Source organism: Actinia tenebrosa, unplaced genomic scaffold (assembly GCF_029948245.1).
Source record: "Actinia tenebrosa isolate PJP-AT-01 unplaced genomic scaffold, QUT_ActTen_1.0 PGA_scaffold17__23_contigs__length_9995812, whole genome shotgun sequence".
Classification (NCBI taxonomy): domain Eukaryota; kingdom Metazoa; phylum Cnidaria; class Anthozoa; order Actiniaria; family Actiniidae; genus Actinia; species Actinia tenebrosa.
Window position 1 is genome coordinate 4,519,498 of NW_028292577.1, and position 25,338 is coordinate 4,544,835.

General features: G+C 39.2%; 3 protein-coding genes across 5 annotated transcripts in view; 1 reads left to right on the forward strand and 2 right to left on the reverse strand.

The window, feature by feature from the left end:
* LOC116302795 (diacylglycerol lipase-beta) overlaps window positions 1-4,811 on the forward strand; it is a 16,099-nt gene extending 11,288 nt beyond the window's left edge. The window contains exons 12-16 of one of the 2 annotated variants that reach the window (XM_089031870.1): window positions 342-410; window positions 642-714; window positions 1,361-1,433; window positions 1,515-1,692; window positions 3,725-4,811. In XM_089031870.1, coding sequence (XP_088887996.1) covers window positions 342-410; window positions 642-714; window positions 1,361-1,433; window positions 1,515-1,692; window positions 3,725-3,860 — 529 coding nt within the window. In that variant the 3' untranslated portion in view covers window positions 3,861-4,811. Of the gene's footprint in view, window positions 1-341; window positions 411-641; window positions 715-1,360; window positions 1,693-3,724 lie in introns of both variants that reach the window. The other variant, XM_089031869.1, reaches the window with a different exon arrangement.
* Window positions 4,812-6,885: 2,074 nt separating this feature from the next.
* Window positions 6,886-11,667, reverse strand: LOC116302797 (ras-related protein Rab-37). Of its 2 annotated transcripts, none has more exons than XM_031712167.2 (9): window positions 11,489-11,667; window positions 10,875-10,985; window positions 10,596-10,637; window positions 9,587-9,653; window positions 9,290-9,342; window positions 8,541-8,606; window positions 8,162-8,218; window positions 7,665-7,741; window positions 6,886-7,247 (listed from the first exon to the last, which is right to left on the reverse strand). In XM_031712167.2, the coding sequence occupies exons 1-9, from the start codon at window positions 11,558-11,560 to the stop codon at window positions 7,148-7,150; spliced, it is 645 nt and encodes a 214-aa protein (XP_031568027.1). In that variant the 5' UTR covers window positions 11,561-11,667; the 3' UTR covers window positions 6,886-7,147. The 2 variants fall into 2 exon arrangements, with proteins under 2 accessions (XP_031568027.1, XP_031568028.1); XM_031712168.2 differs by lacking the exon at window positions 11,489-11,667 and adding an exon at window positions 11,141-11,439.
* Window positions 11,668-13,463: 1,796 nt separating this feature from the next.
* Window positions 13,464-23,694, reverse strand: LOC116302789 (uncharacterized). Its single transcript, XM_089032085.1, has 10 exons — window positions 23,615-23,694; window positions 20,417-20,607; window positions 20,007-20,075; window positions 19,718-19,909; window positions 19,212-19,366; window positions 18,371-18,556; window positions 17,588-17,795; window positions 16,890-17,047; window positions 16,179-16,666; window positions 13,464-15,195 (listed from the first exon to the last, which is right to left on the reverse strand). Exons 2-10 carry the CDS (start codon window positions 20,592-20,594, stop codon window positions 14,955-14,957), a joined length of 1,875 nt encoding a protein of 624 aa, XP_088888211.1. The 5' UTR covers window positions 20,595-20,607; window positions 23,615-23,694; the 3' UTR covers window positions 13,464-14,954.
* Between the last annotated feature and the right edge of the window lie 1,644 nt (window positions 23,695-25,338).

The following is a 25,338-nucleotide window of genomic DNA, read 5'->3' on the forward strand; positions in this document are numbered from 1 at the left end:
CTTTCTTAATACTACTCTTACCCGGACGATCATACTTCACAACAAAAAACAAATATTATAAAAAGCTGTAAGTATACGGTTGCCAAACCGCAAAAACTAGTACGCCATCTTGAAAGGTAGCCGTGCCTTTGCATCGAAGCGATACGAAAGGTGACGCTAAGACGCTATCGGCATCTGAAAACCAAAGTCTATTTTTTGCCGTGCAACAATATATACTAGACTCTAGACATTTTTCTTTGACCTAATTTAACTTCTTCATCTTCTATTTTGCTCATGTATTTGTTATTCTTATTACTATTCTTTTTTCAATGACCTATGTGCTCCATGTAATTGTTTATTAGCGAATCAGCTACAGTCAACTGTGAAGACTACGTGTTGTCTGTTCTTGTTGGCAAAGATGTAGTGCCAAGGTAATGAAATATTATTCATCCCATCCATCCATCCCTCCCTCCATCCCTCCCTCCCTCCCTCCATCCATCCATCCCTCCCTCTATCCATCCATCCATCCCTCCCTCCATCCCTCCATCCATCCCTCCCTCCCTCCCATTTATTCATTCTTATTCCCATCCCATCTATCTAACCATCCATCCATGCATTAATATCCGTGTCTTTGTTTGTTTACGATCAATATTTCATTTCAGAATGAGTGTCAAAACCCTCAACACTTTGGTACAAGATTTAGAAAATGTCATAATGAACTGTAACTTGCCAAAGGTAGGGATGACATCAAACATCGAGACGTTCCTTGAAATTGTATTCATTTTGTATTCATTTACGATAAGCATTCTTATGGGAAGTCATTTAAATGTTACGGCATGTCGTACCATGTACGGGCTTAAGTCAGTACCTTATGTTTTCTAATTCATACGATAACCATTCTTATTGGGATGCCATTCTAATGTTACGGCATGTCGTACCGTGTACGGGCTTAAGTCGGTAGTGTTTGTTTCTCACTCATACGATAACCATTCTTATGGGAAGCCATTTTAATGTTACAGCATGCCGTACCATGTACGGGCTTAAGTCAGTACCGTATGTTTTCTCATTCATACGATAACCATTCTTATTGGGAAGCCATTCTAGCGTTACGGTATGTCGTACCATGTACGGGATTAAGTCAGTACTTCAGTACTTTATGTTTCCCACTCATACGATAACCATTCTTATGGGAAGCCATTTTAATGTTACGGCATGTCGTACCGTGTACGTGCTGTAAGTCAGTACTGTATGCTTCCCACTCATACGATAACTATTTTTATGGGAAGCCATTTAATGTTACGGCATGTCGTACCGTGTACGTGCAACCATCCTACCGTACTAGGATCATGATAATCATTCTGATGCTAATCTTGGTTTTCAGTATCGTATCCTGATGACTGGCTGTTGGCGAGCCATCTGTTTCTTCCTAGGAAACAACAACAAGAATCGTAAAGGTGACCCTAAAGTATTACCTCCTTCCATTTCCCCTCGTACTGACCAAGGCTCACAACCCCACATAACCGAACCTTTGTTAGGTAAACAAGGCGAACGACAGCCGCTGAGCTCTTCTACCGGAGGCGCAAGAAGCAGTTACGTCTCCAATAATGGCGGTAGCAGCGAGAGCGAGAGTAATAGACAACGCAATGAAAGCCAGTTGGTACGTCTTTTCCCGGCTGGAAAAATATTACAGATCGATGTCAAACCAAAAAACCGGTAATGATGGAGTATTAAATATTAGAGTACAATAAACACGTGAGAATGCCAGTACATTCAACTCTCGTAACAGCGGACACCCTCGGGACCGTCCCGCGGGAATTGTCCTACTGTCCGTATAAGCGAGGGGTCCGCAAGGCAAGAGCTGAATGTAATTTGATTTTTCGTAGTTTTATAATACACTAGTTAATTGAAATCCCCGGGACAGGGCGGGGAATTAATGCGGCGGGACGGGGATTTAATGTACGGGTATTGGGGATTTAACCACAGGTAGCCCAAGCTTGGTTTCTGTGGTGTCATGTTATAAGGAAATGTATGGAGATTCATCAAAAATTTCAATAGTCTTTCTTCTTCAATAGTCTTTCTTCGAAATTATCGCGAGTGTATTTTTAACAGCCTAAGATACAAAAGTATTTAGCTTATAATTTCGAAGAAAGACTATATCCAAATCCAATCCGCATTTACGATACGAAGACTTCCGGCGTGACCTCGGGTCAGTTGCCGAAGGAAATACGTTGAACTGGTGTACAGTGAGCTCCAAGTACGGGTCAGAACAAGCGAGGTAGTATGTGAATACAGGCAAATTTCATGGCTTAAAGACGCGAAGGCTAATCTCTAATGCGACTTTCTTGGTTTTATAGGGATGTGAGAGAAGGGTCATGACTAAAATTTGGCGCTGAAAAGAAAATTAAAAGACGTACGAGGTTTCAAAGACTCGTGATGGCTCGCTTTTGGGACTCGAGTCTCCAACCTTCTCTTATTTCTTACTGGTGGGGGAAAAAAATCTTAAAACGGGCTAAATTCAAAAAATAACTAACCACACAGAGCGAAAGAAGTGCTATTTCTCAATGATCGGGGAAATGTTCGAGGCTTTATTTCACGTTTAGATGATTTTATTAAAATTTTTGATGAATCCCCGTACATTTCCTTATAACAGGACGCCACAGAAACCAAGCTTGGGCTACCTGTGATTTAACACTAAATGGATGTCAAATTTAATTCAACTTTTAACTTGCATGTTGATTTTTTCGGTGGAAAATGCATATATTTCTATAGATACAACAGTGCGATTTCAGGCAATGTTGCTAAAGTAAGATAGTTTTCTACTTCATGCAGAAGCATTGCGTGCAACGAATTGCGTCGTGCGACGTGTCTCACAACTGATAACGCGTAATGTTGCACCGTGTTCGCGTAGCTTCAAACTAGTGTACAGTGTGTACAACTATGTGGCTCAAAATCCCTTGAGATATGGATAACAATGAAACAACAGCCATGTTGGTTCATCTAACAAGAGAAGCTAATAGAGTACCGAAGTGATGACGTCACAAAATTGATGACGTCACAAAATGTTTTTAAAGACATTCAGGATTTTGGTGACATTATCAGAAACTGTATGTAAAAAATATGATACGGTGCAAAATTTCAGAGCGAAAAACGGCTGAGATGTACGAAATACGAAAATATCCCCATATATTTCTCTTATAATATTTGAGGCTGGATCTAACGTGATTGGATCCAGTCCAAAATAAAAGAAAATGTATGGGGGTTTTTGGATCTTAAATACCCAATAACTCCATTTCTAAAGCTCGGAACAGCCTTAAAGTTGGCAGAAATGTAGGCAATGGTGTGTTCTCTTATAAACATGAACATTTCAAAACTGAATAGACCCCTTTCCACAGGGTTAGCCTCGAGTTTGTGCAGAATATTCACGTGTTCCAGTCAAAGTCCGTCGAGTTTCAAAGTGTTTGTATTGTTGAAGTTGTGCATTCTTTACTTTTCTGTTGGTATTTGTGAATGTTTAAACACTGATACGAGGCTAACCCTGTGCAAATGAGTCTGTAATCAAGGAACACAGCGGTAATTTGGAATTCGAAACTGGTCTATTGCAAAATTTGTAATTTGATGACGTCACACGTCACTATATAAGGATTGCTTTGTTATGGTCAACCAACATGGCGGCTATGACGTAACATGCACATTCTCAAGTTGTGCAAATGCGCCCCTCATTCATTTTTCGACTGTTTTTCCACAGACCTCGACCAGGACTGGCGTACGACCTAACCTGGGCTAACAAAGAAAACTATGACCGCGTGATCATATGTCCCACTATGGTAAAGGACCATTTTCCAGATGTAGTCATGAATGCTCTTCGGGACATAACATCATAAACAAAGAAAACAACCGAGTGATTATGATAAAGTAAACTATGTCGATAGGCCGAACATGTAACCTATGCTTGGAGAGATTTTCTTTTTGCACTGCGGAGTACAATGCAACATCATATAAAACAAAGAAAACAACCGAGTGATTATGATAAAGTAAACTATGTCGATAGGCCGAACATGCAACCTATGCTTGGAGAGATTTTCTTTTTGCACTGCGGAGTACAATGCAACATCATATAAAACAAAGAAAACAACCGAGTGATTATGATAAAGTAAACTATGTCGATAGGCCGAACATGTAACCTATGCTTGGAGAGATTTTCTTTTTGCACTGCGGAGTACAATGCAACATCATATAAAACAAAGAAAACAGCCGAGTGATTTTGATAATGTAAAAGATGCCAGTAAGAATAGATGACCTGCTTGGAGAGATTTTTATATAATGCAATAGGCCTTTTGCAACAAACAGTCACGTGCTGATATATGACTTTACTAACGAGTCAATTCAGCTCAAGGTCCCTTGGGGAAGGCTCTGCTGGATGGCAAACAAACTTTAAATTGCTTCGTATCTTGAAATCGAAAGTATCTTATAAGGGGAAAAAAAGTATTTTTGAAGGTTTTGTATGCGACGTTAGTAATCCAGCGAATAATCTTTGATAAAGGAAGTCCAAATTTTTTTGCCATCCAGTAACAATCGTGTCAATCTATTGCAAAAGGCCTATTAACCCGGCTAAAACGTGACAGGCTTAGATCCTTAGTAAGAGCCAGGCTTAGTACGGAATATTGTAGAACAAACAAACAATAACAATAACAAAAACGCCAAACCGACAAAAAATTGGCAAACATAAATAAAGAATATAGAAATAAATTATAACGTTAGAGTACAAACCATATATTTGTGAAATAGTACTAACTAATTCGTACTAAATAAAACAAAGGAAACAATTGAAAAAAGAGTTAGATTATTGCAAAATGTCGAAAATGAAATAAGATAAATAATATTTTACAGTAAAAAAAGAAATCAAATTATTAGGAAAAAAGGCACAAAGCCTTTTCTAAGTGAAAAAAATTAATGTATTTTGAGCTCCTCAAAGTCCCACAAAATTTTCTTCAATTTCAATATTCTCTACTTTCACATCCCCATATAATGTCTTGCGTCTTTGGGGGTAACCAATCAAAAAACTGTCCCAAATTGAAAGGCTTCTTACTTGAATTTATACTATACCTGCTTTTATCTGTACAATACTGATTATCAGTTTATTCCAAGTTATTTTTGCGTGTACAGATCATCAAGAGTTTTGGTCTTACAGAAAATGTTCTTCAAGCTTCTATCTTTTTCTGTTTTTTACTTCTTCATTTTATCTTTGGATACCAAACAAGGTATTTTCAACATTGTCTGATCAGCCTTCAGCAAAATAAGTGGCTTTTTACCCTCCGGTAACCCCCCAAAGACGCAAAGGATTATGGGGATGTGAAAGTAGAGAATTAGAGAAGTTTTCGTATGACTGTGAAAAGCGCATGGCACGAACACGGTCGTCACACGGAAAAGGATAACCAATTACGATAATTTACTCTCCATCCAATCAAATACCCGGAACACGGCGCGGACACGGTCACCGCACTTGTAGACCAATCACATTGCGCGATAAACAAATCAGAACTGAGCTCTTCAGTCATGCGAAAACCGCTCACGTTGACAACGGGCGGCTGGATGCATATTTTCTTTGTATAAAGAGAAACGGATGAAAAGCGCACTGCGCATGCTCTGAACTTCAGCTCAATTGGTAGACGCGTAGTGTTTACGAATAAAACCATTAGAGATTTAATGGCGTTTGTACTGTTCGAATTTCTTTCGTATTCTTTCACCAGGGAAGAAAACAACTAAAGCGATGGTTTAGGGTGAGAAAATTCACAAGCATTCCACGAACGACCAGAACTTAAAGATTCATCAAACGCCAGTAAATCTCCAATGGTTGTAATACACGGTTCGTGAAGCAGTCCAAACACTGCAATTTTTTCCCGCGCTGGAACATGACGCAATAAGCTTGAAGCGAGATGACTTTTTACCCCCGTCTCTATACCATGATAGTTTTTAAAATTCTTTCATATTATAATTTTTGATTCCTTAGAAAATACACGGCACAATAGTCATAATTAAAGAACAAAAGCAATGTGAAAAGGATTGTGGTCTAGAGACGGGGGCAAAACGTCATCTCGCTTCAGGCTTATTACAAACCGTTCGGAAGTCGAGGAAATAATTGTCATTCCAGTGCATTGTGGGGCTGTATTACTGGACATATAATCGCGTCTACATATCGTCCCAATCCGATGCAAACTCGAGCCCAGAATCTTCTGGCTTTTTGGCCAGCAGGGTGTAAGGCGCTACGACAAAGCAGAACGGCTCTGGAGGATTCTGGGTACGAGATTGAGTCCTACGAATGAAATAAGATGAAATGCAATGCCAATTCGAGGTACAACTCGACCTCGAAATAGTTTTTTCTTCTTTCTAGCGGACAGCAAAATGGTAGGAAGTATTTGACCACATTCTCGTATCCAGACTCTTCTCAGCGAAAAATCGATTTCCGATTTTTCGTTGCAAACCTGAGAAGGGATAGGGTACGAGAATTTGTTTGAGCATCCTTTGGAGCAGAGTATGAAATTCAAAGATATGAATTTCTTTCAATGTTTTTTAAATTGTTTTTTTTTTTAATGTAACACGATGACACAGTTGCACTTTTAAAGTTAAGCAAAAGATTGAAACGTTATAAATTTTAAAAGTCAAAATATCCCCCTGCTTTTACCTCACGATTTATTTCGTGACGTCACTTTTCCAATGACGTTAAAATCGATGGTTTTCACTGCGGCCATGTTGGAGGAACTCAACAAAAGAATTGTCAATGTATTCTTTTGTTGTATCCTCCAACATGGTCACCGTGTCTTTTGTTATTTAATTCTCTTGGGAATGGTTGAAACCATCAATTACGTTACGTTTATATCAATTGCAACTCACATGAAATCCGCCGGCAAATCGCTGAAACATCTACGCCATTTTTATTTTTTATTTTTTTGCAAACATTATTTTTAAATGCTCCAAAAGCTAAAATTTCGTACCAATATTGTTCCATTCCCTATTGATTTAATTCTTAAATTTATTTTTCCGCGATTATTCCATCGCATTCCTTGACAATCCAGCAGCAAATATCCAGCAAAGCCGCCGCGAACTTGTAAAATTCTTTCCATTTCCATGGCAACATTGATTTGAATGGAATATCGTTGCTTGGCAACCGTTTCTATGAGCAACAGCTATGCCTTTCTCGCTGTGTTTCTACGTATTGCTCAAGATTAAATTTGTGGTCTGCGGGGTTCTTGCTTCTTCGATGTTTAATATCTCTGTAGAAGAAAAGGATGAATTGTATTAGTACGGCTGGGATCCCTGTGTCTACAGGTAGCCCAGTAATGAAATATTTTTCTAAGTCTAATACCAGTAGTGTACTCCTGGAAGACGAAGGATAATGATGAGGAGACCTTGGGAGGGTTTTAACTTTCTATATAAGAATTTCGATTTCTTCTTAAACAGAATGTACTGTTCTTTTTGCTGTTGTTGTTGTTGTTGTTGTTTCTTTTTGTTTCGGGTCTTCTACAGGTGGGTGACACTCGAAATCAGAACCCCCTCTATAACAAAATTTTGGGTCTGCACCCAAGAGCCAATGGTTACGGAAGAACTTGCAACCCAAAGCAACAGGGCTGAGCACCATATACTAATTGGGAGTGTACGGTGCAGCAGCTTCTATAAAAAAACGTACTCACCTTGCTATTGCCATAAATGCTAAGTCAACATTTAAACCAGTTTTTGCACTTGTTTCCATAAAAGCAACATTATGATCCTAAGGGTGGAACAAAGAAAATCCATGATTAAAATTGTTGATGAGGACAAAGGAACAAAATAAAGTGACATAAGTTAAATCAGGTGACAAGGAAACCCATCAAGTGGCAGTCAACAAGGAAGCCCATCAAGTGACAACCACATGGAAGCCCATCAAGTGGCAATCACCAAGGAAGCCCATCGAGTGATGACCAACGAGAAAGCCCATCAAGTGGCAACCAACAAGGAAGCCCATTAAGGGACAACCACATGGAAGCCCATCAAGTGGCAATCAACAAGGAAGCCCATCAAGTGACAACCAGCAAGGAAGCCCATCAAGTGGCAATCAACAAGGAAGCCCATCAAGTGACATTCAACAAGGAAGCCAATCAACTGACAACCAACAAGTGACAACATTGATGATAGTTTACGACAAACTAACCTTTGCCAACTTTTCTCCTTGTTCTCGTGTAACCACTCTTTGTTTTGCTAGATCTGCCTGCAAGAACCAACAAAACAATTTAAAACTAGTTTTTCAATAATGTGTAATGTGTAATCACTATAATTTCCAGTGCTGATGATAGACAACATGTCTGAAAGCTCAGTAAAATAAAAATTGTAAAAAAATGAAGTGGTTACAATTATCTCTCTAGAAGTATATCATTATTTTGGTCAAAACCTATTCGATTTAATCCTAAAACATTTCATGTTGTGGATATGCTGACATAATGGTGCTGTCATGCTAATATTCAATCAAGGTGGAAACATTTCCTAGTTGGTTGGTTTAAAAGAATATTTGTAGTTTCAAATATAGTACTAACCTTATTTCCCAGTAACATTATAATGACATCTGAAGAAGCATATTCATAGATTTCTGCCAGCCATGCCTATTACAAATATTAAGCAAATATTATTTAATCCAGTGGAAGAGGAGCAGTTCTCTACCCCATGGAGGAGGCATGATATTGTATATGATATAGAGGCTTTGCACAATCATGCGAAGGCAGCCATGCCAGAGGCAGGAACAATAGCAGTTATTAAGGATGCATGCAAATCAGATGCAAATGAGACAACAAGCATTGCATCAGCCTGATAGCCTCACTTGTATGATCCTTAAAACAAAAGAATTTCTCATTGCAGGCTCAACTGTAATAACAGCTATTAATTCTGGTCTAATCTGAGTTTTCCCAGTGAAAAAGACTATATTGCTGTGCCTTTTGTCATTGCTGCCATCACATGATGGTACAAAGTCTCTATAAAAAACTCTTGTCTATGGCTAGAGAATGTATATAACCATATAACAAGGCCACTACATATTTCGAAGCTGTTTGAAGAAGTAGTTGAAGTTATCCCTGGCCCTTTAGAGTGCAAGCGGGAACAGATGTTTTACTGTTGCACCAAGCTTACAGCAAATGTTGAAGGGCGGGCTAAACAACTTATCGCTGCAAACTTAGTGTGCGGGGGAGCTTTACTGGTTGAATAAGGTCAGGAACCACGGAAAATCGGCTGTGATTGACGGTGACTTTCCACTCATTGTATTTATTACTTAATTATATATGTTAAGACTTACCCTTATATTCTCAAAGGAACTTTCATTTGTGACATCATATAGAAGAAGAAGAGCTAAACATAAGAAAAAGATAAGTTAATCAGCTGAATTAATAATAATAATAATAATAATAGTTTATTTATCCACATAACGCCTAGGAGCATTTCACACTCATTCAAAATATGCACGTGCACAAATTATTGCAGCTTCATAGCAACATAGAGTCCAATAGGCACCAAGAAAGCAACCTGTTCCTGCGACTTAGAACAATAAATTGCAATAAGTTGCATGTCTCTTGAACTTGTGGTTGGGACTTACCGTGTGAATCCCGATAGTAAGCGTGGGTTATACTACGAAATCGCTCCTGGCCAGCCGTATCCCAGATCTGAAAGAAATTAAGGAGTTGGTTTTTAACGTGATACATGTGTGAGCTGATGTTCAGTACCATGCCTGCATTTTAAAACATTTCTCTTCTCACTGTATACCAAATAAAAATATGGCAGTCAATTTGAATAACTATTATTCTGGACTGAATTGACACTGACTAGCCTCTAATGCATGTAAAAACACCTTTATGTTTCCACGTGAACACGAGGCTAGTCAGTCGCAGTCAGTGCAAAACTATATAGGTATTCAAATCGATTGCCATACTTTGATTCGGTATTCTCTACTTTATCAATATTTTAGTGTGCCATGATTGCTATCCATCTTTAGTAAAAATATGCAGGTGATTATAGAAAATCTCGTGCACTGGTTGGTCAAGAAACTCACACTATCACACGATAATCACCTCCAGCAAAAATCCAAAATGAAAGAATCATATTGTGTATTTATACTAAAACGATTATTTGCCTCAGGTTCAGCAATTATTGGGGAATATTTACCTTGCCGCTCGAAGACTCGCGCCTTAGCAAATATTCCCGATAATCACTTCAGCTTCAGCGAATAATTGTTAAATAATACATATACAAATATTTCATGCAAGTCTGATAGGACTGCTAAGTAAGGGCTATCTGTTAAATAATATAAAATTTTCAATAAAACTTTGGCTTCTAAAGGATTTACAAGACACATCCTTTCATCTTAACAAATGAAAACTTAATTTAAATCCATCTTGCAATTGGAGCATTAATTTTTTTAAAGTTTCGTATTTTTTTCTGAAATGGTTTTTTAAATTTCATATTATCAGAAACCTTTTATCTAAAATTTCTTATTTTTAAATATTTAAGTCACGTTCAATTTTGGAAATAAATGTCATAGAGTAATTATGACAAAAAGATTAATTATTAAATTTAAAAATTACACAAAACTATTAACTATATTTTACCTGTAGCTTGATCCTTGACTCTTCTAGTTCCACTATTTTATTCTATTCATTGAAAAAGTATTCGAATACTTAGATTTCCACAAAGGATATTTAATTGGAAAAATTTTATGAATTCGAAGCTCGTAATTATAACTGAAAAGCTAGAAGGTGGTAAATGTTAATTCAGATGTTTTAACACCTACAATTCAATAGCGTTTCCTGTCCAAATTATAAACAAATAGGGGATTTTATTAGCAATTTTTGGGGGATTCTAGTAAGATAGAGTAGTTAATATCTTACTTTGTAGTCGATGCCAACTGTAGAAATAAAAGATCCTGAAAGAAAGGCTCCGTCCTTGAAGCGAACCAAAAGACATGTTTTACCAACTCCTGAGTCACCAAGAAGCATAACCTGAATAAAAACATTAAAATATAAAAGGTCTTTTGTAAAATATACAATGCTTTACACCATAAATAGCAATAAACCGAGGCTTCGGTACAAAAGCAGCTATGTAGATCAAACAACTTTAGGTTTAAGTAAAAATTCTTCTGCAGATATTTACTCACCGCAATTTTCTTATAATGGCTCTATATAGGCTAAGATTACAATATCATGGCTTAATCTTTCACGTAATCATTACAAATCAAAAGCTTGTAAAGAAAGATATCTTGATCAGATATGGAGGCCTAACTTGTTGGCCATTTGATCGCCAAGCAAGAAATATCAAAACCACTTGTTTAAATTTAACTATTTGAGTACAAAATATCGATTACAAACCCTAGCTAAAGATCTAGGAATATAAAACAAAGATCCCGAGATTTAAATACTTAAATTTATCGTTAAGTTAAAGCCCAAGTAAGTATATTTCTCAAGTATGTAGGTTTCAGCATGTATAGTGACGTTAAACTACTTACTTTACATGCTATGTCAAATGGTTCTCCTGTCTGCCGCCTCGTTGGCCCATTCTGCAAATAAGAAGTCGCCATAAAAAATACTCAAATCCAAGACGTTTACACCAGAATTTTCCACTGAAGTTTCTTATTTTAATGCAACAGTTTAACCATTGTGTATAATTAAGATAATATGCAAAATTCACTCTAAGGGAAATTGAATTTGAATAAGAATGGTGACGTAATAGTTTTATTTTACTAAACCTAAATGTGATTGGTTGATTAATAATGCAATAGTCAAACGGCACTTGCTCAGCACGAAAGTATGTTATTATATATTATTGATAAAATAGAAATAATATAAGACTTGAATAAGCATCTTCGTGTTTTTAGCTATGAGGGCGCTCGCTTTAGACTGTTTTGGAAGGGTTCCGAGCGTGAGCGACTTTTAGGGACTGAAAGAAAAATGCGTTGAGACGGAAACGGGCGGGTGTCAGTGAAGTAGAAAATATTTTGGATTTTTCCTCGTGTTGCAGGGCAACTGAGCCATGAATACGATAAAACAATAGCGAAAGATGATAATTTGGAGCTAAACAAAACCTTGAAGAACGAAAAACCCTAATCTAGAATTGCTTACTATCAATCACGTGACTTTTTTGGAGTTGACTGGGGGGCAAACAAGCGGTTGGCTGGGGGGCAACTAGCGGATGCTAAGTCAAAACATATCAAAATAAGTCCTCAAACTATTGTATTTGACTATTTTCACGACATTAAACCAGAAAATAAGAGATCAAAACAACCTCCAGGATTCTACAAGCCGTCAAAAAAAGAGCTATTACCGGAAGTGACGTCTATTGATAGCAACCTATACAATAAAAGCTTGCTACACCAAGATAGACCCAACTTTTCTTTCTTTCTTTCTTTCTTTTCATTTTTTTTTTTTTTTTTTTTTTTTCATTTTAGATTTGTCACGACGTTAACTAGTTCATTTTTATCTCTGATCGATTTTTTTTTTTTTTTTTTTTTTTGTAAGAAACATAGACTTGCCCTTATTTTATTTTTTTAAAGTTTTACTAAGCTCGTCTTAAAGTCAAAGACCCAGCATACGAGATGGATGTTCCTAAGATGGCTCCTGATCTGGGAAGTGTTGCCTCACAGCTGACCCAGTATGGGATGCTCCTAGTAATGGACTCCTGAAATGGGATCACATGCTGGCTCACACACCCAGTATAGGATAAGAATGCTGCTTTTACAGTAATAGGCTACTGATCTGGGAATATGTTGGCTCAAAGACCCAGTATGGGAGAGATGGATGCTCCTGGTAATGGGCTCCTGATCTGGGAATATCCTGGCTTACAGAATTATTAATTATTATATAACATGGGTTTTGGATGGACGAACGAAAGTGACTTTCGGCAGTTTACCTTAATCATACAAGATATATCTTAATTAAATGATAACGATTTGCACACTCTAAATTTTGATAAGTTGCTAAACTATTGCGCCTTCAATCCGACGCGCGAAATCGTACATTTTGCAGTCGAGGCGAAGTTGGTTTTAGTGCACGTCAATCAAGGCGTTTCCATGACATTCGTGTCAGAAAATACAAAGTTTTCAAGGGCTATGGAATGTTGAAAAGCCTCGAAAACCAATTCGCACGTCTCGACTGCAAATTGTAAGGTTTCGCGCGTTTGACTGGAGAAACACTGTAAGACTAGTTTGAATATCGTATAATATAGGTGATCTCGCTTTGACAGCCCATCAAAAACCAGCCAATAATCGCGCAGGAAGAAATCTTATCAGGCAGTCAATCGAAAAAACATGGCGACCGAAGCCAGAAAAATTTTTTTGTGAATCTTTGCTTCCCTAGCTACGTTATGGACTAGCAATACATTTTCAAAAATTCCACGTATTCTTAGGACAATTACCTATGTGTCAAATTGTGCGTTTTAGTTTCAATTCTTTTATGAAATTATCGTGAAACAACTGAAACTAGGATCGCATGATCAACTACAACAATCCTTTGCACGCTTTCCCCGAGATCACGTGGATAAATTTAATAAAACAAACAACCAAAAAATCAAAAGAACAAAATAAAAGTAAAATTAAGTAGTGAATAAGTAGTACATATTTGAAAATACATTCAGTATAACATTTGCCTTCTTAATATATATTTTAGGCTTTACCATATTAAAGAGTACAATTTCATATGTTATATAGACCTAATTCGTCATGGTACAACGTTTTTCCATTTCAAAAGGTATTATAATATCTTTGTTTAACGGTTGAGCATTAGACGTAAGACACATGAATATAGATACAACTTAAACGTGAAAGTATCTCATTATCAATGGAATGACACGTGGTGTAAATGGGAAACATTGCACCACGACGAATAAGGTCAGTTGTAACTTAGAATGAAACTTGACGTTGGTTTGAAAATTGAATACATGCATATGAATTGAATGGCATAACTCACTCGTAGCACATATCAGGCTAAAAATCAAAAGTCTTATAGCTTAGTATAAACAAACTAGTTGGATAATTACACTAAACCGTAGTAGTACATATATTTTGCTTCACCACCATGAATAAAACTTCAAACATCATCAGACCTAGTCTAGACATTTTTGCGACTAGCTCTCATTAAGAATCCAGGGGTGCTTACCATTTAAACCCAATCCATTCTTTTGGAAATTTGTTTGCTAATATTAAAAAAGAGCGGGAAACTTTGACATCCGACAAAGGATACACGCGTCTACCAGAAGACCCGAAAAGAGCGGGAAGAGTAGATTACATCAATGGCAACACCACGTGTTTTCAGGAACTTTCCGATTGGAATGACACAAACCATGAATTTATTTTCCAGACGGGAATTCCGATTTTTTGGCAGGGTAAATAATAAGCACTATCGCCCTGGATTTTCCTAATGGAGCGACAAACGAACACCGAAACATGAAATAATTGTTTTCGAATTAGTCAAAAACCGTTGGGTTTCTTGATTAACATACTCAATCAGTACTCAGGACATATAACAACGTGAGAATACACCTTTTTCAACAAAAAAAGGTTCGTGATGGTTTTGTTGAATGCTGCATACGGCTAAGCCCGAAAGAATTGTCGGGGAAAATAAAAAAAAGGCTAGAAATTTTTATAAACTTTGTCTGTACGTTTTTCCGGTATATTTTCTTCTGTGCTGACATTAATTACATATGAATATAAAACATGTTGTGCTTAGTAGGCAACATGCAACATGCAACATGCAACATGCAACATGCAACATGCAACATGCAACATGCAACATGCAACATGCAACATGCAACATATGCAAATTCAGAGAACGCCTGTGAATCCATTTGTTCGTTTTCCAGACGCACAAGAAAATTTTTGGCAAATGTATTATAGTTCTCGATATGCGATCTTGTAGACTAGACTTGAAGTTTTCTATTTGGTAATGAAGCAAAATAGAATGATTTTCCTCTCGTCCAAATCATGGTTGTGGGCACGTGACAGCCTTAATCTGCGCCAAAGTGACGGATCTTGGGAGTATCTTTCGTTCGTAGATTTTTTCGTCGGTGGCGCCAAGACTTCGGTAAAAACAAATATTTCTTTTCTCCGACGGGGTCAGCTTATGAGGCAGGCATTTTGATATGAAGGCGTCAATTTGAGCGATCGAAAGACCAAGTTTACTCTTGATGGCTGGCTTTTCGTATCTGTCGACATCCCACAACCTGATAAAAGAAATTGAAATTGAAATAAAGTATAAACGTAGTATAAAAGAAGGTAGGTAGGGAGGTAGGTGGGTAGGGAGGTAGGGAGGTAGGGAGGTAGGGAAGTAGGGAGGTAGGAGGTAGGGAGGTAGGGAGGTAGGGAGGTAGGGAGGTAGGGAGGTAGGGAGGTAGGGAGGTAGTTAGGGAGGGAGGGGGAGGTAGGGAGGTGGGTAGGGGTGGGGGTGGGAGGTGGGGTGGGAGGTTGGGGTGGGGTGGGGAGGTGGTTGGGCGTGTGGGGAGTGGGGGTTGGGCGGTGGGGGGTGGGTGGGTGTGGGGGGTTGGGCGGTGGGGGGTGGGGTGGTGGGGGTGGTGCTGATGGGTGCGGGGGAGGTCGGTTATGGTGAGGTGGGGGGTAGAGGGGGGATGGGGGGGCAGGGAGGCAGGGGAGTGGGAGGGGAGGAGGAGGTAGAGGGCAGGGGGCAGGGAGGGGGAGGCGGGAGGATGGAGGGGGGAGGATGGGGGAGGGGGGGAGGGGGGAGGGTGGGGAGGTGGGGGGTGTGGGGAGGGGGGGAGGTGGGGAGGTGGGGAGGTGGGGAGGTGGGGGGTGGGGGGTGGGAGGGTGGAGTGGGGAGGTGGGGAGGTGGGGGGGGGGGGAGGGAGGTGGGGAGTGGGGAGTGGGGAGGTGGGGAGTGGGAGGTGGGAGCTGGGGGGTGTGGGAGCTGGGGAGCTGGTGTAGCTGGGGGAGCTGGGGAGCTGGGGAGGTGGGGGTGGGGAGGTGGGTAGGTAGGTAGGTAGGTGGGTAGGTAGAAAGGAAGCAAGGGAGAAAAGAAAGGAAGTTAGGTAGGTAGGTAGGTTTTTCGGTCTTAAAGCGTAGGTCCCAATGCCGCACACTAACCAACTAAGCTACGCTTGTTCTTATGGACACGCTTAGAATACGAGAGGATATTTTATTACAAAATTTGGTATGTATTCCATTTCAAATAATATTATGATTATATAATCACCTGCATACTTCCTCCCTCTTGGCATTGCTGTTAAGAAGACAATCCGCCGAGAAATTTTCTTTGGCGGCTCTTTTGTTCATGCTAAACTGCACATCAGCCAAACTATAGTATGGTACTCCAACATCGTCAAGGCATTCTTTGCCTTTAGTGTCAAAATGCTTTGCAGCTGAAGCGTATATATTAGGTAAGATATCGGTACCATTTCTGCAATGGTCTACGCAGTATTCCACGAGACTCACTTTTGCATCGAAGCACGTGTAGAGAAACTTGACGCGTGCTAGGCCATCGGCGAGAGCAGCAGTAAGGTCCAAAGTTTGTCTAGCATTTGCGTCCTGAATTCCAACGATAAAAGCGTCAATGCTCTGTGCTGCTATGGTAAGATTTTTGCTTTGGGCCTTTTGGCCAGCTCCTTTGGCTAGTTTTCTTATAGCTTCAAGTTCCACAAGAACGTTTTGACTAGATAACTCGCCTTTGAGATATTTAACACCCTGTGATAAGTAAATGAAACAAATAATTGAAATTGGAAAGTACAACGGGACGACGGGACGACGGGACGACGGGACGACGGGACGACGGGACGACGGGACGACGGGACGACGGGACGACGGGACGACGGGACGACGGGACGACGGGACGACGGGACGACGGGACGACGGGACGACGGGACGACGGGATTGACCATTCCACACTCATTTAAAACAAACTACCTACCTTTTCATCAATCATCGTCATGTAGCCGGTAAGATTTTTGTGGATATCAATCAACAGTTTCTCTCCCTTGACGACATCATCCAGACCCTTTTTTGCGTCCTTTCGCACCTGTTCCCTGCATTGTTCTAGTTTTTTATACGCGGCATAAATTTCGACCCCTTGAAAAAATAAAAATGATAATAATCAATGTTATTGGTATGAGGGCGGGCACAGTTAACTCACAGATCGAACCCTGAAACTACCTCTGGGCTGATCTAAGTCAGGGCATGGCTATATAACTCACAGATTAAACCTTGAAACAATCTCTGGGCTGATCTAAGTCAGGGCACGGTTAACTCACAGATCGAATCCTGAAACAATCTCTGGGCTGATCTAAGTCAGGGCATGGCTAACTCACAGATGGAACCCTGAAACAATCTCTGGGCTGATCTAAGTCAGGGCATGGCTAACTCACAGATGGAACCCTGAAACAATCTCTGGGCTGATCTAAGTCAGGGCATGGCTAACTCACAGATGGAACCCTGAAACAATCTCTGGGCTGATCTAAGTCAGGGCATGGCTAACTCACAGATGGAACCCTGAAACAATCTCTGGGCTGATCTAAGTCAGGGAATAGCTAACTCACAGATCAAACCCTGAAATAACCTCTGGGCTTATCTATAAGTCAGCCCCCCTCCCCCCTTTGCTACTGTACTCACCCAATGATATCAAAACGGATACCCCTGTGATTCCATTCAAAGCGTACTGAGTGTATTTTCCTGTTGCAAATCGGGCATTGTTTCTCGATGTCGCCGTTGCCTTGATATGCTGATTCAGGTTTTGCACTCCCAGAACTTTTGATGCTTTTCCATGTCGTGCCGTGACCAGTTGTTTATAGTCTTGTCCGGTTGAAAGTCTTGCAATTTCCTGGAAAAGGTTTTTGAAAAGAGAAATTAAGTATTATTCCCTTCTCTCCCTCCCACGGATCGTACGTACACCTATTTCAATAAACGTTTTCATCGATCGCCAAAGGCGATAGGTCATTCCCACATGGAAAGGGTTTCGTTGAACACAAAGAACATGGAATCAGTCTTAATGATTCTAAAACTCTAGAGTTTGTTTGTTGTGTTATTCTCTCCCTTGCCACGAGGTTTTTTCTCCAGGTTCTCTGGTTTTCCTCCCTCCGCAAAAATCAACGTGAGTTGAGTTTGTTTGATGTGTTGTTCTCTCCCTTGCCACGAGGGGTTTTCTCTAGGTTCTCTGGTTTTTCTCCCTCCATAAAAATCAAAATTTGAATTAAGAGTTGTCTGCATAGAATATTAAACTAGTGGTAGGGAATGTAGGGGGTCGTGGTGTACTGGCTAGGAAGACCCGGCAATGACTCCCCGTATGCACAACGACGTAAAATCAAAAGGTTTAGTTTGAATTTATTCTTATTCATTTCGGTGTTATAGCAGCGACGAAATAAGTTTGGTAATCAAAACGACATAATGCAATCCTACCTTATTAAGACTAGCCTTTTTGTAGGCATTGTATGCAGGTATTGCTGCTAACGTAAGGGTGGATACGAAGAGTGGAGTGAAACCAAGAAGAGCACTTTTATAATTATCAAGGAATGATCCAAATTCAGCACTGAGTTGTTCGTAGGTGAGTGCGCGGACTGTATTATTAGCTTTCCTCAGTTGCGTCTGGTTAAAAAAAGAAAAGATAGAATTGGAGCGATTGATCCTTGTCAGTACCAATGGGATGGATGGATGGATGGGATGGAGAGATGGAGGGATGGAGGGATGCAGGGATGCAGGGATGGAGGGATGGAGGGATGGAGGGATGGAGGGATGCAGGGATGCAGGGATGGAGGGATGGAGGGATGGAGGGATGGAGGGATGGAGGGATGGAGGGATGGAGGGATGGAGGGATGGAGGGATGGAGGGATGGAGGGATGGAGGGATGGAGGGATGGAGGGATGGAGGGATGGAGGGATGGAGGGATGGAGGGATGGAGGGATGGAGGGATGGAGGGATGGAGGGATGGAGGGATGGAGGGATGGAGGGATGGAGGGATGGAGGGATGGAGGGATGGAGGGATGGAGGGATGGAGGGATGGAGGGATGGAGGGATGGAGGGATGGAGGGATGGAGGGATGGAGGGATGGAGGGATGGAGGGATGGAGGGATGGAGGGATGGAGGGATGGAGGGATGGAGGGATCGATGGATCGATGGATGGATCGATGGTTGTTTCATCAGACATTTTGATGAAGCATTGAAGCGAACACACCCTCCTTCGATTTCCTGTGGAATACAGCAGTGTACGTGATTAGCGCTCAAAAAATACTAATCGATTTACCTCAATTTCAGCCCATTTAGTGTTGAAGAACTTAATTGTGGCTGAGCTAATTTTCTCAAGAAGCTTGACCTTAAGATCCCTGATTCGCTTCATGTCGTTCCATATTTCAATCAGACGATAATTAGTCTGAGTGATATCTTCCAGTGTATTTTTAGCTGTTGGGTAGATAAAAAAGTGTTTAAGTGTGGAAGAAATGTACTATACAGATAGATATCTACTCGATCCATCCCATCCCATTCCATACTTATCCCACCGAATTCCATAACATCTCATCCCATTCCATCCCGTTCCATCCCATCCCATCCAATTTCATCCCATCCCATCCCATCCCATGGTTAATTTCTTATACATATCTGTGCTGTTTCAACGTCTTTTTCAGTCATTCTCCTATTCCACCCTAGACCTGTGCATGCATCTATCCTCTGTAATTTAATTGTTTAAACCTCTTCCAGACTATTGCAAAGTGTTTAAAATTTTCACAACTTAAATAGTTTTATTTGGCAAACCTGTTAGTGCTAAGAAGTCCACTTTAGGAAACATGGGCTTGAGTCTCTTCTGGACTGCCTTGAAATCTTCTATGTAAGTACATATTTCTGGGTAGGGTCCACAGCATGTCGCAAGCTTGAGATAAACTTCGAAGCCAATACCACCAAGGGAGATGGCAACACCGGCACCTAGAGCAACAGCTGCTGCCCATCCTTGATTTAAAGGAAAGGAGATTAGCAAAGCAAAGCAAAGCAAAGCAAAGCAAAGCACATCAGACTATAGGGGAGCATAATAACTTATGCAACTTACTTTTTTGTCGATTGACAACTTCAACACCAGTACCGTTTTCACTCCTCTTATTTTCAAAACCTTTGAAATCTGCCAAACAAGAAAAAATAAAGAACTATGTTCGTATAAACGGCACTCACGTCTAAGTTCCACCAGGCTATAAGACGCAAACGCAATGTGTGCAAGCGCAATCCAAACAGGGACCCCAAGCAGACCTAGAATGTCGTTGTGGCTTATTCAGCTTAAACAAGACGCGAACCGTTTATACGAACAGTAAGACACGTTTGTATTTATGGATGGATATTTCGCCTCTTTTTTAGGAAGCGTCTTATTGTCCTCCTTATAAATGGCCCTATTGTTACAACATTGTTTTACGAAGAGAAAATGCCTGGTTCTAACGTCAAGGTTCTGACAAAAAGCCAAATGCTTACCTTCGCCATATGGTAGTGGCTCGCTGAACTTTGGCTCTTGAAATTCAGGTTGTTTAAGAGCATCCGCTGACCATCGATGCTGCGAACGCTCATAAAGTCGATACGCTGAACCAAACTCGTGACCAAGGGTTAAAAAAATCAGAAACAGTGAATACTTGACTGAAGTATTTGGCCTCATCTTGACGCACCACCTATACACAAAAGTATATCAACATTCAGTGTGTTTTCTGATTGGTTAATTACAAGCCACCTAGTGATCTTCAGGGGTAGAGTAGGTTAGCAAAAATTGTTTTCAAAAACACTACCCTCTGCTTTCGGTGATCTAAATCAGAGGGCACCGCTAACTCTCAGAACGCATCCTGAAACAACGGCTTTGGGCTGATCTAAGTCAGCGAGGGCACGGCTAACTCACAGATTGAACCCTGAAACGTTAACAACCTCTGGGCTGATCTAAGTCAGGGCATGGCTAACTCACAGATAGAACCCTGAAACAACCTCTGGGCTGATCTAAGTCAGGACATGGCTAACTTGCAAAATAGAATATTAATTCGATCTATCTTCAAAGTCTATTTTAATATTGAACGATGCTAAACAAAGGAAATTGTGCATTATTCTTTCAACAAATTGGTATTTTACGAATTCGAATATAATTTTATATCAAGCTGAAATATTAGTAATTCCCATAGTGATTCTTCTCATTCATGCAATCCTGTTTCGTTTTGTTTTTTTCAGTCTGTTTTCAAAGATCATGAGTGTGAAGCAGATCAAGAGCTTGCTCGTTACGTCATCTCAAGACGTATATACGAGTGACGTAAATCCGATAACCGTTCTTGTGATTAAGTAAAGGCAACATTTATCCCTAAAATCATATAGTAACCGAATTGTTCATGCTTGAAATTCAAGGAACCGAACAACTGATCATCAGTTAGTCAGATTTACTAGTGATAAAAATAAACAACAAAATGATTGAGGTTCATAAGTGTTTTTTCTTTCTTTCAGCTTTAATTCAAAAAAATCACTGAGCGAAAAAGTATGATAACGAAGTATTGCTTATAAAAAGGTTTTTGCTTTTATTTTTGTTCTCTGTTTTATCTTTTAGAATCCGGCTAGCCTTTAGAAGAAGAAAAGTAGACTATGAAATGAAGAAGAAGAAGAAGAGGAAGAAGAGCAAGAAGAAGAACAAGAAGAACGAGAAGAACAAGAAGAACAACAAGAAGAACAAGAAGAAGAAGAAGAACGAGAAGAAGAAGAAGAAGAACAAGAACAAGAAGAACAAGAACAAGAAGAACAAGAAGAACAAGAAGAACAAGAAGAACAAGAAGAACAAGAAGAACAAGAAGAACAAGAAGAACAAGAAGAACAAGAAGAACAAGAAGAACAAGAAGAACAAGAAGAACAAGAAGAACAAGAAGAACAAGAAGAACAAGAACAAGAAGAACAAGAAGAAGAAGAACAAGAAGAAGAACAAGAAGAAGAAGAACAAGAAGAAGAAGAACAAGAAGAATTAAAGTCAAGTGAAGGACAAGAACAAGAAGGAGAAGGAGAAGAAGGAGCACACATATTTATTTTATCCATCAGCTTCACTGTAACCATTCGTGCGAAAAAATCATGTATTGAATGTAAAAATATTTAAAGGTCTGTTCAGAACCAGAGACGCGAAACTGTGCAATGGCTTGAACGAAAGTGCAATATATCGTGACTAAACAGTTAAAAACAAGGAATAAATAAACACTGATGAATAAAATTCAAACTTTTGTGTTTTTCTATATTTAGAAATCAAAACATTTGTATTTTAAGTAAGGCAAAATTAGGAAACGTTTTATTGGGAAAGAATTGGACTCCGGCGAAAGTAAGAAGAGCTCATTAAACTAATATGGTTTGGGTTTTTTGCGTTTTCTGATTGGTTGATTGGAAGCCGCCATCTTGTCAAAAAACAATAGCCCACTATCCGCCTCCTTTCTTCTTTCGGAGATCTTAGCCATGGCACGACTAACTCATATAGATTGAAACCTGAAACAACCTCTTGGCTGATCTAAGTCAGGGCGCGGTTAACTCACAGATCGAACCCTGAAACAACCTTTGGGCTGATCGAAGTCAGGGCATGGCTATATAACTCACAGATTGAACCCTGAAACAACCTCTGGGCTGATCTAAGTCAGGGCAGGGCTAACTCACAGATCTAACCCTGAAACAACCTTTGGACTGATCTAAGTCAGGGCAGGGCTAACTCACAGATCTAACCCTGAAACAACCTTTGGGCTGATCTAAGTCAACATACGGCTGGGACGGCTATTAACACTCACAAATTGAGTTTTCTCTGTTTCTGTCTTTAGAAGGATAAGAAGAACGCATATTTTTTTTTAGTTTATCAGTTTGATCATTCGTGCGAAAAATTCACGTATTGAATGCAAAACTCTTTAAAAAAGCTTTTCAGAACCAAAGACGCGAATCTGACTGAATTAATGCCTTGAAAGAAAGTGCAATCTGTCGTGACTGAACAGTTCAAAATATCAGAATTCAAAATTCTATGATTTTTTATATTTTGAAATAAAACATTTATATTTTTAGTAAGTCAAATTTAGGAAAACTGAAAATTGTAGAAGTCCGGCGAAAGTACGAAGCGTTCAGTTAACTAATTCAGGTATTTTTGAACTTTCAAAATCTATATGTTTTTTATCGATATTATTACTATGTTCTAAACCACAGGTTCTAGACTGAGTATTTTTTTTTTATTCTAGTAAGAGAGATTATATGACTATTATATGACTTTTTCTAGATTTGTTGTTGTTGTTGTCGTTTTTTTCAATTGTTGCTGTTTTCCAAACCAACTATGTTTAAACTTAGTTTTTTTTGTACTTAATAACATGTCGCTTTAGCTCTCGCTGTGTAAATTATCACGTCCACTCGAGCTGCAATTTACTTTGCAAAGTAAAGAAAAGTATACTGTATTGATTCATGAAGAGATGTGTTGGCTACAATAGGTAAAACACGTTGGTTTAGCCTGGTTTTGGCTTCTAAAAGACTCTCGTTATAACTTTCACCGCGACGACTCGAGCTGCAATTCATTCTCAATTATTTATAGTTTCACATGCAAGACAACCTTACTTTTTGAAATTACGATGAGCATTGGATTCGTTTTTAGCACGTTTTTCCCCCCCAGGTGTTTATCACAGCCATGCAAGTAATGTAGAGACTTACCTTATAGTTGATTAGGTCTGTCTTTATCCTCTATAGAGGAATCAGATGTTAATATAATAAAAACGGTGCTCAAACACCGTTATAAGGCATCAATAAAGTTATTCAGTGGGCGTTGATAAAATGCTTAAAATCCATTACGGAGTCACGCACCGTATCCAATGAACTAGATATACCGGACGAAAGATTGTCAAACTTATTTAAGACAAAAGAGGAGTTAAACCACTGAAAAACGCGATAGAAAATGTTAAAAAATTCCGATAGTACAGTTGGCAACGATCTCAGAGTCCTTAAAGTTTGAATTCGTATCGTACATTGTGATTTTTTTTCTCATTGAATTGGGAAAATTAACCCCTGAAATAAAAAATTTTACATTTCCTGTACGTCATCACAATTCAATTTATTATGCTGCTTGTTTTTTCACACTTAATTGAGTTTTTAATGTTTTAACTCCACCAACACATTAGGATGTGGTTCAAAAATAAAAGCGAAGTTTTCCAAGTCTTAAAGTAGCATGTAGTCGTTAGAAGTTAGAAAATTAGAACTCCTTAGAGTAAAATTAAAAAATATATCCTTGAAAAAATAGCACAAAATAACGAAATAGCACTTAACACATGTATTTCCTTTGTTTTCGATTGTTTCATTGGTGCAGTATTTTTGTACTAATTAGTTAGCACTATTTAATGAATATCTGGTTTGCACTCTATCAAGCTTATCAGTTGCCTTAACTTGCAAATATAAAGTCAATTTAGAAAAATATAAATTTTGATAGTCAAGTAGACACAATTGCAAAAGAAAATGATATATAAATATTTATAAAATATTTGAGATATAACGCGCGCGCTGATTGGCTGGCTACCGTGTTTATATCAGAGGACAGAGACACGCTCGCGCGAAATCATTCAGAAAATATTTTATAAAAGCGATATAGAACCTCCGCTTGTGTCTATATACAGTGATATCAACACCATGGGAGCTGTAGAGCACTCGAGAAGTCAAAGGAAAAAACAGTAAAAAAAAAAAAAAAAAAAAAGGAATAAAATTAATAACTTAGTAACAAAATTTATATTTCTCAGTGGGAAGTCCAGGTTTTCAAAAATGTTCGCTTTGATCGTTGTATTAAAAAAATTCTTTGAGCATAAAAACATGTTTGACGTAACTCATAGAAAAGGAGGGGGGTGGGGGCTGGCCACGGAACCCATGGAAGCACCCATGTAACGTATGCGCATACATAAACATACGTATATATATATTCGTAACTTATTTGAAACTAAGTTGATGTGCAACTATGTACAAAACGCCAAATAAAATATGTCTGTCTGTCTGTCTGTAACCACCCTCGGATCTGCTACTGCTTCTCAATGAGCAGCGTCACTACTGTTCTGAAAAGAGGACAAAATCATTGGACGTAGGCGGCTGATGTCATTCTTGATGAAAACCTGTGGGTTTCAGAAACTGCATTCATCCCTTTGTTATTTGTATAACATGGGATATTTCTATAGTCACGTACATTTTTATTGATCATAAGATGAGGATGGCTGCAGCTGACGTGGTTAATGCAGTATAAAACGTGTGAATGCTACAAAAGGGCCCTATAGGGAGCACAGCCTTAAGGAACTATGAGAATGTAGAGAAATAAGTAAATAAAAAGAAATACTAGTTAATAACTAAAAATGTGCACTAATGTAAGGTCAAATAAAGTTGTCAATATATGATGAGGGTGTCTA